Raw genomic sequence first — 18,986 nt, 5'->3', positions numbered from 1 at the left:
TACATCAGATAAGGACTGTAGCAGATATGACGTGCCTTCATCGATGCATATACCTGCGACACAGCAGCGAGCGTTTGCAGACCCAGGTAGAACTTGGCTCGCATGATGGTGCACCACGAGACCTCAGAGCACCTTCCCCGCCCACGCGCGTCCTTCATCTTGCCAGTTGTGTCTGAGTGTGGGCTGGTTCATTCGTCCTGAAACATAACCATGCCGCCTGGTTTCAGTGTTCTCTCCAAGAATGCCCACCTGCAGCGGATACGCGCGCACGCTCTGCGCCGGCTGCCGCACCTTCTCAATATGTGAGTGGTGAAATAGGATCTCGGCGTGGGAGAGTGGGGGGGGGAGGGGGGGGGGGGAATGGGGGGGGGGGAAGGGGAACGAGCGGCTCGGCATCGAGCGCAAATTCGATGACGCGAGTGACGCTGTTGTACTCTTGCTGGCACAGATGAGCTTTGTGCGTATTGTTAACTGAACTTTGTCTTCAATTTTGTCACAAACTGTTGTTCTCGGGCCCTCGGGATCTATTTTGCGGCAGACGAAAGACCAGTAAGCACTGATCTGGTAAGTAAGTGAATGATAAACCCGGACTGAAATGTCTTCTTTCATCGGTTCAATAACTTACATTGTTCTAGAATTATAGCACATGGTCGTGCTCACGTGCATTCCATTGCTATGCTCGCTGATAGTTGACTTCCCACGATTGTTGCCGTCGGCACGTGACGAACTGCTGGAGCGCGATCTCAGAAAATCGCATCAATGTTTCACGACTGGTGTTTCACGGTCTCAGCCTTCCGGCGCACTGCCAGTTTGCTCCTCCGTCTTCGTGTGGTTGCCTGGGCCGGAAGTCGCAGACCGGCGAGTGGACAGGGAGGAGAGACGGTGGGGTGGCAGCCGTGGCTCAACACCGATCCCAGGGGCCAGGCTGCAGCTGCTGTTCAGTGATTTATGGCCACGCTGCTCGCAACGCTGCTGTTCTAGCAATGCTTTTTTCGGGCCTTGCTCATTTATTTTAACGCAGCGTTTTACTATGGCCCATTGCTATGCTTGAAGTCTTTTTTAAATCAAGCAACTTGGTTGGTGAGTTGTCCTGATACTGTTCGTGTTTTGGTTTCGATTAGGTACCGCGACATTATTCGAGCAAAGGACTGTTCGAATTATCTGCTGGCTCTGGGCTGACTGAGACCAGAGCACACAGCCGCTAAATTACAATGGCATACGCCAGCTCTGTTTTGGACCATTACCATTGTTCCCCTGATTCGCGCATGATGGCTGTTGTCTTTCCTTTATATGCACCACCGTTCCCTACAAGACATGACTCGTGGTGGAGAAACACAACACACTTACCCGGACGATGGTAACATTGCCCGAAGCAAGCTTCCTGTACTCACCAATATCCATTGTCCAGTTCTTTGCAAGAGCCGTGTTCCCGGGCTGACGTTGGGTCCGAGTGCTGGTTAACCGCAGCTCAATGCACAGTAAATACTGACCACACCGTCCAGATAATCCCAAGTGTTGGAAGTATTGGTCCTAAGCCAGAAACAAGCGAAGAATATGTCGTATGTCCATACGTCCATATACGACGGCAGGTGGGACTACAGCGCGAGCTACTGCGCTAAGATTTCCCGTCTTGTCTGGGAAGCACGACGCTTGAGACGTGACCCGAATTCGTGTGACGACGCACCTTCAGCCAGCGGCTCTGCCACTCACTTTGAACGCAGGCGGGCGTGCCAGCTACGATAGATCACCGGGGTGGCCTGTGCTGAGCCTGCCACTGCGGTCGGGAGCGGCCTGCAACTTCGCCAGGAAATAGTTCTCTGGATTCGACTCCGTCTGTTTCCGAAGCGTGTTTCCGAGAAGCTTTGGAAGGATGGGATGGATCAGTCCAGCCAAATTCAGAGGGAACTATGAGTTTGGAAACTCGGAGAAGCTCTGAGCTTGGCAATCGTGAGGCGCTGCGCGATATGACCCGCCGTGCTGAGAGGATTTGTGTAGATTAATCGCAGCTTTCGCACCTTTGAGCTTAGTGCATTTGTAACGAGGCACCAATGCTATCGTCGGATATGGTAACTGAAGTGCGAGAACAAATTATCACGGTGTCAAGATCATTACAGATCATATGATGGCTTTAGACGACATGCCTGACAAAATGAGAGTAGTGAAGATGAGTGGTGAAACATGTTCACGTAAGCCGGCCCGACCTTGAAGACGAAGAAGAGCGAACTTATCGCTGCGCTAGAGGTAGTGTGCGTGTGTTGCCCCCCTGCCCCGTGTGCCGGCGCGCTTGTGAGCGTTTGTGCCAATCGAGCAAACCTAGTGCAACCGTGGAGCGAACTGGTGACTACTTCTGCGGGGAAGCCCAAGTGACTATCTGAGACAAAAGGCACGAAGCATTACTCATGCTTTGCACACTCGGGCTCCAGTCTCGGCAGCATTAAAGGCACCTGTGTCCGGCCAAACCCTGGTAGACTACATGAATGCAGCGCCCTTGGAGACTACAGGAATGTAGCAGGGAAGCCTCTAACCATGGCGGGCCCCCGCAATCACGGAGGAGAGCGGACAGCGTAACGAGATCCCGCCCGGGTAGCGTTCGCACCGGCTCTGATGCTGCGCCTGTCCCTCTACTCTCTCCATGGTTCGTGTGGCTCTGAATCTGCATACTGATTTGTGCCGCGCGTGCGTCATTTAGATATTACACATGGAAGCATGGATTGCGCCCGTCGGCCTGGGCGGGTCAGTCGCGGTCAACAGAGCGTGCCGCGTGGCGGAGCGCCAGCTCTTCAGTGCGCAGCAGTGCGTCGCATCTGCAGCGGTCGCTGGCCGAGGCTGGGCCCAGCCCAGTCGGCCGTGTGCTCAGGCCCATCGTCCGTTCTCGAAAAGGTCGCGGCTATCACACCGAGTGCGATGCCCGACGCAATCAACGACCGCTCCGTGAGAGTGGGTACGAGCAAACCGACTGCCGTGACGCGCCACGCCGCCATCAGCCGCTGAGGCTGCCGCGCCGGCCCACGCGAGAGCTCCTGCAGCCTGTAGCACCTGACGTGGGGGCTCCCGCGGCCTGCAGCACTGGGTGTGAGAGCTACCGCGGTCTGTAGCACTGGACGTGGGGGCTCCCGTGGCCTGCAGCACTGGGTGTGAGAGCTCCTGCGACCTGCAGCACCTGACGTAGGTGCCCCCGTGGCGTGCAGCACTGGGTGTGAGAGCTCCCGCGGTCTGTAGCACTGGACGTGGGGCTCCCGCGGCCTGCAGCACTGGGTGTGAGAGCTCCTGCGACCTGCAGCACCTGACGTGGGGCTCCCGCGGCCTGCAGCACTGGGTGTGAGAGCTCCTGCGACCTGCAGAACCTGACGTGGGGGCTCTCGCGGCCTGCGGCACTGGGTGTGAGAGTTCCTGCGACTTGCAGCACCTGACGTGGGGCTCCCGCGGCCTGCAGCACTGGGTGTGAGAGCTCCTGCGACCTGCAGCACCTGACGTGGGGGCTCCCGCGGCCTGCAGCACTGCAAGTGGGGGCTTGTGCGGCCTGTAGCACCAGACGTGAGAGCTCCCGCGGCCTGTAACACTAGATGTGGGGCTTCTGCGCACTGGAATTGAAAGCTCTTGCGGCCTGTAGCACCTGGCGTGGGGGCTCCTGCGGTCTGTAGCACTGGACGTGGGAGCTCCTGCGACCTGTAGCACCTGACGTTGGGACTCATGCGGCCTGTAGCACTGGACGTGGGGGCTCCTGCGACCTGAGGCACCTGACGTGGAGGCTCATGCGACCTGTAGCACTGGACGTGCGGGCTCCTGCGACCTGTAGCACTGTCAGAGTGCTGTATGACCAACGGCAGCGCGAGGAAATTAAGTAGGCAAGGAAAAGTAGCCGGCTTAGACAGCCTTGACTAAGCCCACACTCTGTTGTTTATTCATCAGGGAGACTGCAGTTAATTAGAACTGACGAGATCGATGAGCGGGTAGGAGTCCCGTCATAAAGAACGTTCATTCAATTTCGGAAGCTGGCGTCAGAAGCAAAGCCGACAGTTGTCCGTTTCACATCTAGTCAGCCCATGCTGGCATACGACTTTCTTTCATCGCATGCCCGAAGGAAAGCCACCCTGTCGTTAGCTTTACGATCTCCCAAGATATATAAAATTGGTGCTCTATTCCTGCTGATGAATGGTGGTTTGATTAAACATGTTTGTCCTTCATTTACGGATTTTTATCACTTTTGGTAGTCTGTTAGTTGTGTTTTTGGTAATGATTTCAGTGCGCGTATAGCAGACTAAATGTTGTTGTATTCCGTACCCTCAATGCAAGGCAGCGCCCAGTATTGGCAAGGAGGGGCGGGGGTGACAAGGAGGACAAATGGCGCTTTGCCAGTCAAGACCCCCCGCAAAAATTACAACGATTTTTCTCATTTGATCTAGAGAGGGCACGATTTTCTTCGGTTTCTGGTATTGGTGCTGCAAACTGGCCGTAAAACTGGAAAAGTAAAGGAATCATCTCTATTTGTTGCGCTGCTGTATATAAATCTGTTCAAGGTGCAGCCTAAAATTATACAGCTTAAATGTACGTCCCAATGTAAACGTTGAACAACACAAATGCATTTCGAAACACCCTGGGGGCATTATTTCACGACGGCCGCTTTCTGGTGCCCGCCGCCCGCCACCCGGTGTTAGCTGCAGTGGCCAACGCCGCTCTGCTCTGGTGCCCGCTGCCCGCTGCCCGGTGTTAGCTGCAGCGGCCAACGCCGTTCTGCTCTGGTACCCGCTGCCCGCCGCCCGGTGTTAGCTGCAGCGGCCAACGCCGCTCTGCTCTGGTGCCCGCTGCCCGCTGCCCGGTGTTAGCTGCAGCGGCCAACGCCGTTCTGCTCTGGTACCCGCTACCCGCCGCCCGGTGTTAGCTGCAGCGGCCAACGCCGCTCTGCTCTGGTGCCCGCTGCCCGCTGCCCGGTGTTAGCTGCAGCGGCCAATGCCGTTCTGCTCCGGTACCCGCTGCCCGCCGCCCGGTGTTAGCTGCAGCGGCCAACGCCGCTCTGCTCTGGTACCCGCTGCCCGCCGCCCGGTGTTAGCTGCAGCGGCCAACGCCGCTCCGCTCAACGGAACTCGCAACCCCGGCCATTGGTGTCCTCGCTCTTAAGATTAGGAGTGCGCAGGATAAAAACGTTTTCATACACTTTTTAATCACCGGTTTGAGAAAGGTGGACGTAGCAAACGTTGCTTGCCTGAGGTTTTCTTCATGCTTGACGTAATTTCGATTCACCTTCTGGAACACCAATGATATTTCTATAAATCAGCACCGATACATCAGTTCCAGCGAACCGAAACCGTTCTCACTGCTATCACAGAGTGGACCGCACAATAAGCTAGGGGAAAATATCGATAATGGTTCTGCATGACCTGTCCGAATATTTCGATGTTATTAAGCATGTGAAATCGCTTAACAAGTTCAGGGTTTCAAGTGTTGGCACACATGAACTGTACAAGAACATGCGAGGTCATGCCCAATAGGTTAGGGCTACTAGAAGGGACGGGACAACGCTCTTGTCCAAATACCTACCGAATACCGTCGGAGTCTTCCGTGCTGGCCGTTGGCCTCTTGGATATCATTGATTTGTACTGCCGAAATCAACCTTTACGCAGATGACTTCATCACCGTTCAAGTGCAAACCTCAACTGTGTACAGCCGACCGCAACCAGAGCATCTGACTGGAACTAGTTCACAGCTAAAGACAGCATTCAGTCATGCGGTTGACTGGTTTTGCCGGGGCGGGAAGGAAATTAATGTCATTAAGACTCAGATGCGAATGTTAAGTGATCCCAACTGCCCGCCTCAACCATTCCCAAAAAGTCGATCATTAGATGCGAATGTTAGGTGATCCCAACTGCCCGCGTCAACCATTCCCAAAAAAGTCATTCATTAGACAGCTCGATCGTCAACTGCTTCCGTCGTCGCGATGGCGTCCCTTCTGCTCGCGATGCCTTCTGCTGCCTAAGCATCAGATAAATGACTAGGGCCGTACCGCAGTGATCGCGGACCGCGCCCCGCTCATCCCTACTGGCCGGGACGCGCCGTCGAGCCTGCTCCGCCCCCGTAGCGTCACGTTTAACTCGCACCCCGCCGACGCGGCCGAGCTGGAGCTGGCCCACGCCCTCCTGGCTGTTGCGCGGCGACTCTTGTCATCTGCTTACCGTCGCACTGTCCTAGAAGAGATTGCCACGATGTGTCACGGCCTGTATCTAATCGAGCAACATATTAAAACAATCTGACCTGAGTTCTTACTTTGAGCGGCCGGGAGGAGGGGGAGAGGGCACCGGGGGTCTGGTCATTTGGGCGCCTGGGGAAGGGGGAGAGGAAACCTGGACAGCCCTACTGACCCAGGGGTCAGTAGGGCTGTCCAGGGGTCGCCCGCCCTACTGACCCAGGGGTCAGTAGGGCGGGCGATGGCATATATGCGGGTCGAGGATGTGAGCCCAAGTAGGCGCTCCGTCTTTATTTTGGTGCATGATTACGTTCTTAGCCCTGTCCATGTATTGACTGCTCCGTAAAACCCAATGGCGGAAAAATATCAACAAATTGAAAATGAAAAACCGGAGGTGTCAGCAGTTCAGCACACAAGAAGGCCACTAGTCGGTAGCTAAAACTTTCAGAGCAAATTTAAATAACAGCGAATCTAGATGATCATGCAGCGCGATCTTTGCTTCATCGCTGCCCGTGGCTCGTTGAGGAGCACGTGACGACCGCGTAGCGTCCTGTCCTAATATTTGACCCGTATCACCGCCGCCGGTGCGGCTGTTTTTTTTTTGTTTGTTTTTGAACACGCGAATTAAATGTTTGACAGGGGTTTTGTTCAATTTCATGACCAGGGAAGGCCCAGGGTTAAAAGCTCGTCTCCGATTTTTTTAAGATAAAGTTTGCCATCATAGGACTATAGTTGATCATTGCCCTACTTTTTCTGACAGTGAGTTTCGATGCAGTCATTGTCAGGCGACTTAACTGCCAGCCACATAGTGATATAAAACTAATAGCGAAATATGTCAGAAGCCTTCTTCCATGTCTCCTTGAACGCCAAAGCAGACGACTGATGCCCTAGTACGTTCATCGCTCAGACATTGCCTATCACCCCATGAAACACACGGCATTATCCAGCTCCAAACGGCTCGTAAATCAGTCAGCTTCTGCTTGCAAATCTCGGCCCGTCCTGGCTGGCGAGAGAAAACGTGACTATGGTGCAGTTGGTACCGCCATTGCACGTAGTCTGTTTTGGCTCAGCCAACGGCACAACCAAGACTGTTACACGCAGTGGGCTGTCGGAAGACTTAGTTATCGAGTTTTAAGGGCGTGTCAACTGCACTGGTTATTTCCACCTAATCAAAATATTTTAACGTGTTTTTTTACACAGCACACGTATGACACGCACCAAATCGAACAGCCGCGTATGTCAAAGAAGGCTGGGAACCAACACACGTGCTATTCCTGTGACCATATCGTTGTCAAAAGCCGCCTCCAGCCATTTGCAAAGTGCCCTAGCTGGTTTTCAACACAGACTTGCGAATATGTTTATAACGAAGAATTTCGTGTCAGAGGCCTTTAATAACTTTTTTAAATACATACCAAAATTGCTTGCTACCGCTGCAGCCCCAGATCTAGGGAAGGGAGCAGACTGGACTTGATGGGACTGGACTGGACTGGACTTAACACGTTCAGAAGGATTACGCAGACGTGTTGTCCCGTTCTGGACTATTCCAGCACATCGTCTGTGGACCGGGCAGGGCGCCGAGCACCGAGCACGAGAGCGAGACCAACCAAAAGCCTAGCAACGGGAATTTATTGAAATAACTGTGCTTTCTGAACTCAGCATGAAGATGGAGTCTTCAACCCGCATATAAATATATATATATATATATATATATATATATATATATATATATATATATATATATATATATAAGACAGAAAATAAATTCCATTTGTTCCCTGGGCCTTTTTATTACAAACAACGTATCACATCGAGAAGAGATGGGCGCATCACATTGCCTTTCATTGCACTTCATTAGTTCATCGACTTAACTGTGCTATTCCAAGACCTTCGTCGGAAAGCACAGCGACATTCTCCACGCAACAAGCCTAAATGCGTCACAAAGAGAAATATACAAAAGGAGCAAGGTGTCAGGTACTTGAAATCATGTCGTGGACACGAATCTTCGAAAAAAGAAAAAGCCAAGTCCGCAACGTCGCTGCTGATAACACGCTCGTTGTACACATGCGGAGATCGATGGGATGCTCCCTGTCCACGCGTGCTCTTGGAGCGAGAGACACATAAATGGCCAGATTAACGCGTACTGCACTCGGTGTCTTCATGGCTGTTGGGGAGCTGAGAACGTAAAGTCTCCGGTTCCCCGCTGGTCAATAATTTGTGTAAAACCCACGTGTCGAGGATATCAGAAACCTTCGGCCACTGCGCCAGCCAACCTGTCGTAAAACATCCGACACATTGGAAAATTTACCGGCGTCCGTAGATCACGCCAGCTGCGAAGTTCAACGCTGTCGGCAAATTGGCAACAGTCGTGCTGTTCAAGCTCCGATAAACCTGAGGGCAACGGCCATGGGGAAGAGAAACGCGTCAATGATGCAGAACATTGGCAGGCAACACGGGTTTGACATTTAGGAGAGCGGCAATGGTGCCAAATGACCGCCAAGTGACGTGGCTTACGCGCAGTTCCCAGGGCGATGCGCGATCCATGGCCACACCTAAACTGTTCACATTATCTGGGCATCGAAGAGACATCTCTATATGCACGACGGTGGGTGATGGACGGGTCTGGTTGAGCTGGCACTTGTCTCCACATAACAAATGCTTCGTCGAGTAAATATGTCGTCAGAGTAAATGTTTCGTCTCGCAGTGTCGACCGCTATGCATGCTGGAGAAACCATGTGTCTTTGCATTATGTCCAGGACTGTCCCCAAGGACTAACGCAGACCTGACTGCCTCATCCGTGGTCATGTGACGACGAGCTGTCTGTCCTCAGCGTAACGGGCTACCGTTACACGGGAGTCGTTGATTTCAGGCGGTGTGTGGCAAGCGAGGTTATTGCTGGGCATGTTGAATAACAAAGGGACAAGGTAGGAGCCCTGACAAGTACTAGAAAACATTCCGCCCACTCTCACTCGCTGCGTGTAGCCCTCCAGATAGCTCTCAAACCATCCGGTGGAATTCTGGAGCAGCTGGAGCTTCATAAGAAGGGAAAGTGCCCCAACACACCAAAACGACGGCTTAGGTCTATAATTAAAAGAAGCGTCACTTGGGATCGGTCCATGCTATGCAAAATTTCTTCCGCAAAACTTAAAGGAACGGTACAGGTTGAGTGATGATCCATCCATCCGTGCTGGTCAGCGCTAAAAAGGCTTTAGTGCAGACGTGAATTGTTGGTGAGCGAATTTTCCCATTAGGTTACATATGACTGGAAACAGTGTGATCGGTTCGATGCTGCGGACGGGTCGCTCGTTTTATAAAGTGGTCTTATAGCGTCACTTTTGCAGCTAGCGGACACGGTTTCCGAGACGATGCTAATGTTGATAATGCGAAGCAAGGTTTGACCGATGGCGCTGAAGCCGAATTTCGATGCTGAGTGATATGCCACCTTCCAAGTTCCTTGCTTTGTTTGGCAGTGAAAACAAGACTCGCTGAAGCTAGTCGAGTGTAACAGGCACGCTATTCCTTGCACTCGTGTTGACGCGGGGCAGGTGGACGTTCGATCCTTCGTGTCACGATTGACGGCTGTCGGTGATGACCTTGTCCCGGGGTTCGGTGTTGATGGGGATGATTAGACGATCAGTTTACCCGGCGCGACATTGAAAGGTTGGATTGGTTGGATGGGCTGGTTCCACAGGCTGGATATGTAGTCGAGCTGTGGCATGGGTACCGTTCATTCATTTCGGGTGCAGTTTCCATGTGGTAGTCACGGTTGGAAGTTGGCTGAAGCAATCTGACGCTCTTGCCGGCCGCTCCAGATACGTCCAACACGCGCCCAGTCTGGAGTCTGTCAGCCCGCGAGCATGGTACGACCTGCCGGCGCTCCGCTCGCTGTGAGTACCGCCGACCTGCTGCCGCTCCACTCGCTGTGAGTACCGCCGACCTGCCGGCGCTCCGCTCGCTATGAGTACCGCGCTGTGAGTTCCACCGACCTGCCGGCGCTCCGCTCGCTGTGTGTACCGCCGACCCGCCAGCCCTCCGCTTGCTGTGAGTGCCGCCGACCTGCCGGCGCTCCGCTCGCTGTGAGTACCATCGACCTGCCGCCGCTCTGCTTGCTGTGAGTACCGCCAACCTGCCGCCGCTCCGCTCGCTGTGAGTACCGTGCTGCGGGTACCGCCGACCTGCCAGCGCTCCGCTCGCTGTGAGTACCGCCAACCTGCCGCCGCTCCGCTCGCTGTGAGTACCGCTGACCTGCCGCCGCTCCGCTCGCCGTGAATACCGCGCTGCGAGTACCGCCGACCTGCCAGCGCTCCGCTCGCTGTGAGTACCGCCAACCTGCCGCCGCTCCGCTCGCTGTGAGTACCGCGCTGTGAGTACCGCTGACCTGCCGCTGCTCCGCTCGCTGTGACTACCGCTGACCCGCCGCCGCTCCGCTCGCTGTGAGTACCGCCAACCTGCCGCCGCTCCGCTCGCTGTGAGTGCCGCTGACCTGCCGCCGCTCTGCTCGCTGTGAGTACCGCTGACCTGCCGCCGCTCTATTCGCTGTGAGTACCGCTGACCTACCAGCACTCTGCTCGCTGTGAGTACCGCCGCCGAGACAGACGTCAACGCTACTGCTCTCCGCCGCGGCCACTCGTTCCGTCCAGAAACCAGCATCAGCGGGGCTGAGTTGGCCAGAGTCTGATCTTGACCCTGTCAATGTGTTCTGAGGCACACGTCAGCTGCTCTCAGGTCAGCTCCTCAGCTTCCGAGAGTCCGACCACCGACGCTTACGTGGTCTGACAGCACTCGGCCGAGATCACCGGCGCCGTTTCGAGCCGTGAGCCGGAAGCACTGCTGGCCGCCGGGGGCCCGGCGGCTGTCACCGCCCCGTCGACGCGAGCCGCGGCCTGTCGGGCTGTGTCGGCGAGCTGTCGGCGCGAGATGTCGGCAGCATGACGGGCTGACCGGGCCGACCCTTGGCTGCTTTCCAGGCGGCTGGTGGGCACCGGTCTGGAGGGCATGCCCGACCTGTCCCGCCTGCAGACGGGTACCATCCTGCACATGATGTGAGCGGAACACCAGCCACCGCCGCTGTCCGGAACGTTCGTGCGTGCGCGGTTCAGGCCAGTTCAGCCGGGGCGGAAAACGTCGATGATTTCGCGGAGGGGGGAAAGTATTTGTTTGCATGAGTTGAATTGATATGCAATGGGCGTCCTAGTGTCTTGTTTGCATTGAAGGGTGACGAAGGTTGCGATAAAGTTGATTATATTGTGTCATCATGCGACATAACTATACAAGTCATCTGGACGTAAAGCGTTCAGGAGATAAATGTTTCAAGTAGTTAGCAAAATCTTGGCGACTGCTGTCGGTAGCTTTACCGAGCCAACAAACCTGACTTTTTGTCAACGACAAGTTCCAGATGGAGGAGCATAACCACGATTAGTCATATGATTCCGTGACGTCGGAGGACGCCAATGTTCACACCTCGACTGAAGTGACCAGCGACAGGTCGTGCGGTCCCGCGTGCGTGCGGTCACGCGTGCGTGCGGTCACGCGTGCGGTGCGGTCACGCGTGCGTGCGGTCACGCGTGCGGTCAGTGTGAGACAACGGCTCGGCGGAAAGTCGGCCGGGGCCTGCTTTGACGCGAGATCGCCGCCGTGTCCTCCAGAGACGGGCACGTCAGGCAGAGCTCCGACGTTGACGGCGGAATCCGTCCTAGAGCGCACAATATTGTCACATGTGTCATCGTCGGTTTGGCCTTCTGAACAAATGACCCCACTAGCTTTTCCCACTGATGAAAGCTGTCCGAGGAATATCCAATCTTCTTGTAATCTATTTCCGGGGACGAAGCTCGGGCAGACTACAAATATAGCCCCGAACCCTGAGTCTGGCTCGTGAAGCTGCTTCTGTTGTCAGTAATTGTAATACAACAGAGGGCTGGTAGCACTATCCGTAGAAATTTTAACCGACGTGGAAGGCAAGGATTGAACTTGCATTTGAATTAACGAAAAGAAGTGAAGTCCAGAGTACTTCATTTCATTTCATTAAAGTTTCATCTCCTAAAGCTGGTTAGAAGGAAGACTTCTTTGAAAAACACGGCTGATAGTTCAAATGTAGCAATACCCATCGTCTTTTGGGGATAAAGCTCTGCCTTCCATTGGAAACAGACTTCGCAATGAGATTCGTTTGCCAGCTCACCAATGTCCGCCATCAATCGTCGTCAAAGATGATTGTCAAAGGGATGAGGCCCATCAGACCAAGTTGAATATGTGAAAAGCTGTCACGTGACCCTTTGTCATACATCCCCTCCTTTTGCCAGGGCCTTTCCTAGTTTACCACCCGGTCGACCCCATATAAGTGAAATGCCTCGCGTCAGGTACCGAATTTGGTGGTACTGTAAAAACGTCTGTACCGCACCGTTCTGCTGTGTTTGTCTCTCGCGGCTATTGCTTTAATCGCTTTATGTATTTGGCTGAAAGCCATAGGATTTTCTGTCGACAGGATTTACATTGCCATCACTATAGTTAACTGCTTTTGTACTCTGAGTTTATTCTTATGTTCAGATTTGTATTTGAAGTTATGCTCAAAGGCTTCATTATTTAAGTAATTGCGTGGAGAAAACTTGTGGTAAAAACGCTTCTTCTGTCCTTCGTCCTGCGGCAAGTACTTAATCATCCGTGCTTTAAAAGAACTGACATCTCATTTTCTTCTTAACCGGAAGTACTCATGACGATTTTTTTTATCGAATCATGACAAACTATAATGCTGCAATGATTCCGTCAAGTAATTTTGTCTTCTATGTACCAAATGGAGGCAGGTAGCGCTTGATAGCGCTTCCATTATGACTGCATTATAGCCAATAGCGCAAGGTCAAAGACGAGCTTGTGTGTGAAATATTGCCATTTTTGGCTTTACCCCAGCGTGCTATTTGCGCTCAAATGTGATGCTTGTACTCTCCGCGAATATCTCAGTATTTCAGGGACCGAGATTGGTTGACTCTAAAAGCTGCTGACTGGATAAAAATGTTCCGGGCGAGGAAAACAAAGTTGAAAGTTAGCGGGACTTACTATTAAACTAAACTTACTCATCCCATTAAGTCCTATATTCATGGTCGCACACCAATATGTGCTTAAGATGTGTTATGCACGCAGACCAGATGTTTATGGCGCAGCATTATCATTACCTATTGAAAAACCAATTCGACGTCATCACCTTGTCAAACTTGAACTCCTGTCGCATGCTGTGTGCAAGAAGAATCAAACTGATAATGACCACATTTTCCAGTGACCTGGACGGAAATAGGATCAAGTCACTACCAAGTAACAGCATTAACATTACCACCGATCAGCTGTAAGTACTGATTGCACCGCATCGTCAGATGCATGGATAATGGAAGTACGAACTCCCAACCTGGTCCTTACGTCATGCTCGTGTCATGATTCCGTGACCTAAGGCTGTCTTCGTAACGTGGCCAGATCCTAATCAAAGCAGCTGCAACGCATGCATGTCTTTAGTTTCTTTTAAAAGCACCCAAAGTTGTTGCCGACGTCAGCTAGGGAAGGTTCTTGGGCGCCCGCCACGTGGCCTCGGGCCCGCCGATCCGATGGGAGCGGGGTGTGGCCGGCAGCTTGAACTCACGCCCGCTCGTTTTAACGAGGATTTATTTGCCAATAAGTTTCCCTCGTCAGGGCAGCCGTGGCTGATTCGTATTTAAAGTGTCCGAGATGACTGCGGCTAGCCCTTATGCTCACTCAGAACAAGCTGCGACACCAGACGTCGAGAGCGGGAGTGTTGTGCCGGCGACACTGTATAGATCGGTCGTGCTCGTGTCACTCAACTCAGACGGCACAAGCCGTACTTAATTGAAAGTGCGCCTTCTTCTCCGCCGTCAAGACATGCGCAATGAAAGGAAACAGACAGGGCTAGAGATACCAGACGACCACCGGTGTGCGTGTCTTCATTTCGACTACCTTTTCAGTCAATGGAATACTGAGCTATTTTGGTACGCCTTTGCGCTGCAACATCGCAAATCAAGATTGCGCAACTTTGCACTCGTTTCAGTGAAGTTGGCCCATTACCGGTACGCCGCGCGGCCCTCGTCGGCCGACTGCCACGAACACGTGCTGCGTCCATGACCCAACTCGTGGCGAGCGAGTTGGGTTGAAACTGACGGCCATGGAGCGCCACTGCAGCGCAGGCTGTCAACGTGCCAAAATTTCGAAGAACACCTCTGAATGGACTCATAGACCCGATATCGCTCGGCCGTTTCCGGGCGCGACACTGATCGTCGGCCTTCTCCGGACGCGACACTGATCGTCAGCCTTCTCCGGACGCGATACTAGTCGCAGGCCCTCTCCGGACGCGACACTGATCGTCGGCCTTCTCCGGACGCGACACTGATCGTCGGCCCTCTCCGGACGCGACACTGATCGTCGGCCTTCTCCGGACGCGACACTGATCGTCAGCCTTCTCCGGACGCGATACTAGTCGCCGGCCCTCTCCGGACGCGACACTGATCGTCAGCCTTCTCCGGACGCGATACTAGTCGCCGGCCCTCTCCGGACGCGACACTGATCGCCGGCCCTCTCCGGACGCGACACTGATCGTCGGCCTTCTCCGGACGCGATACTAGTCGCCGGCCCTCTCCGGACGCGACACTGATCGTCGGCCTTCTCCGGACGCGATACTAGTCGCCGGCCCTCTCCGGACGCGACACTGATCGTCAGCCTTCTCCGGACGCGATACTAGTCGCCGGCCCTCTCCGGACGCGACACTGATCGCCGGCCCTCTCCGGACGCGACACTGATCGCCGGCCCTCTCCGGACGCGACACTGATCGTCAGCCTTCTCCGGACGCGATACTAGTCGCAGGCCCTCTCCGGACGCGACACTGATCGTCAGCCTTCTCCGGACGCGATACTAGTCGCCGGCCCTCTCCGGACGCGACACTGATCGCCGGCCCTCTCCGGACGCGACACTGATCGCCGGCCCTCTCCGGACGCGACACTGATCGTCAGCCTTCTCCGGACGCGATACTAGTCGCCGGCCCTCTCCGGACGCGACACTGATCGCCGGCCCTCTCCGGACGCGACACTGATCGTCGGCCTTCTCCGGACGCGATACTAGTCGCCGGCCCTCTCCGGACGCGACACTGATCGCCGGCCCTCTCCGGACGCGACACTGATCGTCGGCCTTCTGACGTCGGCCGACCGACCCAGAGGGCCATCCAGTGAAAGTTGGCATGCAGCACGCGCCGGTGCCGGACGGCGTGGAGTGCGGAGCGCGCCCCCGGCACGTGCATATGCGCCGGTCGACGAGCATCCCGCCCAGGGCACGCGTCCCATGATTGTCTGGTCATATCGCCCCAGCGCTGTGAGAGGCATTTGGGGGCGCAATTCGGCGCGAGCACAGCGCACGGGACCAATAGCTTGGCTTTTGATGGTGGAAGCGGCTTGAAGTCAGTATGGTGCGACGGAGATGAGATGAAGTTAGTATGCAGACAGACCAACAAGCTGGCCATTGTCATGCCTTCGTTGCTGATTACTTGCCGATAATGATATCGAAGAATGGGGCAGGTGATATATATATATATATGTATATATATATATATATATATATATATATATATATATATGTGTGTGAAATCAAATTGGTGAAATCAATATATATATATATATATATATATATATATATATATATATATATATATATCATTAAGAACATGTTTCGTACGTGTTTCGGCAGTGGAAGCGGAGGATGTAAAACCCTGTCCCCTGAACAACGATGACATTAATGTTTCGCAGCGATGCAGATCTATGCAAAGCATAAATGCAAGACGTTCCTTTTGGATACCAGGGATTTGGCAAAGGTCGTCGGCCGGGGTGGTTCCGTATTGGCGTGTGCTGATAAGGGCTACTGCATTGTTGTAACTCCACTGAATGCGATAGCCAGGCTTCTGCCGAAGCCATGGGTAAATCCAATACACCGGACAGTGCCGATGAGATCCACTGATAGCGTTTCCAGTTGGCCCACGCAGCGCTACTTTACAGCTAAAATTATTTACTTTTATCAGCACCTTGACGTCATTCGATGCCGATATGGCATCGAATCAGGCCGTGAAAATGAATTGAAATGGAAAGTGCAAAGTATGCCTTCTCGATCACGATTTGTTTGAATTTGTAGTTGGCTATCTTTATTACATATATATATATATATATATATATATATATATATATATATATATATATATATATATATGCAGGGCATGCGCAGCATGCACGGCAGATATCACTTATATAACGAGCAACGCAGTACATGTTAGGGCTGTGGCGGTGCGGTGGCGTGTCAAGGCGCCGGTCCTGTGCAGCGGCTCACCGGTACAGGCATGGCCACTGGAAGGGAGCGGGCGGGTGTGACATGGTCCACTCTTCTCACTTTCCCGGAAAATTGAGCGTTACCAGAATGGTGATGCTCGGGAAAAATGTGTTTAAAAACGAGTTTGGACATGCGTTTTTGGGAACTGTGGTCGTGCCTGGTTAAGGGTAGGTGGCAACAACAGACGGCTACTGGCGCAGTGACGATGTATATTTTCATGCACTACTGGACATGTCACGATCCGACGGGCACACGGCACCTAACCAAACGTCATTGTTACAAGAGTTGGCGGAAATATTGCATAAGCGGACGGCAGTGTTATTTGTATTGTTTAACCGTACGCACACGGCGTTTGAAGACGCGCCACTGTGTATGGTGCTCACTGCGAACGGTCTGACAGCTGGTGCCAAAGCGGAGGACCCGTGCCGTCGTCCGCAGGATTTCAGTCAAGCGGAGTGCCTCCCTGGTGCCATGTGCCGTCCGAGCCTCGGCTGCGGCCCCGACTTGGGACGCTGCTGCGGCCTCGACTTGGGGCGTTGTTGCGGCCCCGACTTGGGACGCTGCTGCGGCCCCGACTTGGGACGCTGTTACGGTCTCGACTTGGGGCGTTGTTGCGACCTCGACTTGGGACGCTGTTGCGGCCTCGACTTGGGACGCTGTTGCGGCCTCGACTTGGGACGCTGTTGCGGCCTCGACTTGGGGCGTTGTTGCGGCCTCGACTTGGGACGCTGTTGCGGCCCCGAATTGGGGCGCCGTTACCGCCTCGACTTGGGACGTTGTTACGGCCTCGACTTGGGACGCTCTGGAGCGGTTCGGGGTCCGGTGCGCTCTGGCTGCGTCTTGGCGATGGCGTGGTGCGGCAGATGCCGCTCATGCTTGTGTCGCGTTCTCCGCTCCGGTGGCTGCAGGTGACGCGCCTAACCTTCATGGATGTGTCCTCGAACGGTACCGTCGCACGCCCGCGCCAGCTTCGCCTTTGGTCCAGCTCGCCTGCCGTGTAGCGGGGTCTGGGCGGCACGTTACCTAAGTTGCTGGCACAGTCGGTGACGCATAGCGGGGTCTGGGCGACACGTTACCTAAGTTGTTGGCACAGTCGGTGACGTATAGCGGGGTCTGGGCGGCACGTTACCTAAGTTACTGGCACAGTCGATGACGCATAGCGGGGTCTGGGCGGCACGTTACCTAAGTTGTTGGCACAGTCGGTGACGTATAGCGGGGTCTGGGCGGCACGTTACCTAAGTTGCTGGCACAGTCGGTGACGCATAGCGGGGTCTGGGCGGCACGTTGCCTAAGTTGCTGGCACAGTCGGTGACGTATAGCGGGGTCTGGGCGGCACGTTACCTAAGTTGTTGGCACAGTCGGTGACGCATAGCGGGGTCTGGGCGGCACGTTACCTAAGTTACTGGCACAGTCGGTGGCGTCCACAGCGGATCGGTCTCGGGGCGCTCGCCGGCGCACCAAGAAGTGCCGCGCGGCGCGTCTCGCCCAACGTTACCCTACTGGGACCGCCGGGACGCGTGGGTGTACTTCGCCCGCAAGGACCCCGCGAGGACTCCGTAAGGACTCGGAACGTTATCCTCGCGCTTCGCTCGTGCAGCTCCGAGTCACCGGTCACGCGGATTCAGGTCCCACCTTCACAGATGGCACACGGCGCTCGTGGGTAACGATCGGAAAGCTTTCCGGCTGTTACCCAATCGAGGCTGGGTTTTCACCGCCTGGGGGCACCGATAGGTCCCTGGCGTACTTCCAACGGCACTATCCGCTGCAGGGCGTCCGTTCCGACGAGCAGCCCGGCTAATGTGGCGTAACATCCGCCAAGTCCAGGGCAGGCACGTGTGGCTACTCTGGTTTTCCGCGGGCCAGTTCACCGTCTGCCGGGACACCTTGATTACCGGCGTTCTGCGAGCGCCGCTGGCCGTGTATGAGTCATCCCGGCTCATCGGCGGCATCTGCAGCTCGTCGCCGTCGTCATTAGGACTTAACGGCACACTCAGCTGCCGAGGCTATATGACGTCACCTGCCTCCCATCCCGGTATAAAGGGCGGAAACCGCGGGGAATCGAACCCCGTACCTCTGATTTCCCAGATCGCAGTGTAAGCCCCACCTGCAGCTCGCCGAGCTTTGAGGCATGCGTCAAGTTGCCAGCGGTTGCACCCAGGCGCAGCGGCTCAGTAATAGGGGTCCAGGGGCCCCCTGCAGCCCCTGGTCCGACGCCAGCTCCGCGGCGACCTGGTGTTCAAGGTCAAGGGAAATAGGGCCACGAACTTATCCGTGTCCGAAGTGCGGCAGCACGCCTTGTATCAACGGACACCGGTTGGCTTTCAACTAGCTTACGTTAGGTCGATGACCAACAGCGTTTTGTCATACATAGTGCAGATATTTGGGAAGTTCTGCTCGTTATGACGGACATGAGGCTTGGATTCGGATAATTTAACAATAGTGCCGTAACCGAAAATGCATA

General features: G+C 54.5%; 1 protein-coding gene across 1 annotated transcript in view; it reads left to right on the top strand.

Moving 5' to 3' along the window:
• LOC119107281 (follicle-stimulating hormone receptor) overlaps positions 1-18,986 on the top strand; it is a 66,467-nt gene that overhangs the window by 26,985 nt on the left and 20,496 nt on the right. The window contains exons 6-8 of the mRNA XM_037230704.1: positions 228-302; positions 9,988-10,062; positions 13,437-13,502. Coding sequence (XP_037086599.1) covers positions 228-302; positions 9,988-10,062; positions 13,437-13,502 — 216 coding nt within the window. The remainder of the gene's footprint in view (positions 1-227; positions 303-9,987; positions 10,063-13,436; positions 13,503-18,986) is intronic.

Source organism: Pollicipes pollicipes, unplaced genomic scaffold (assembly GCF_011947565.3).
Source record: "Pollicipes pollicipes isolate AB1234 unplaced genomic scaffold, Ppol_2.1 Scaffold_2555;HRSCAF=2994_pilon_pilon_pilon, whole genome shotgun sequence".
In the NCBI taxonomy this organism is placed as follows: domain Eukaryota; kingdom Metazoa; phylum Arthropoda; class Thecostraca; order Pollicipedomorpha; family Pollicipedidae; genus Pollicipes; species Pollicipes pollicipes.
This window is presented reverse-complemented; position numbering and strand designations above follow the sequence as displayed.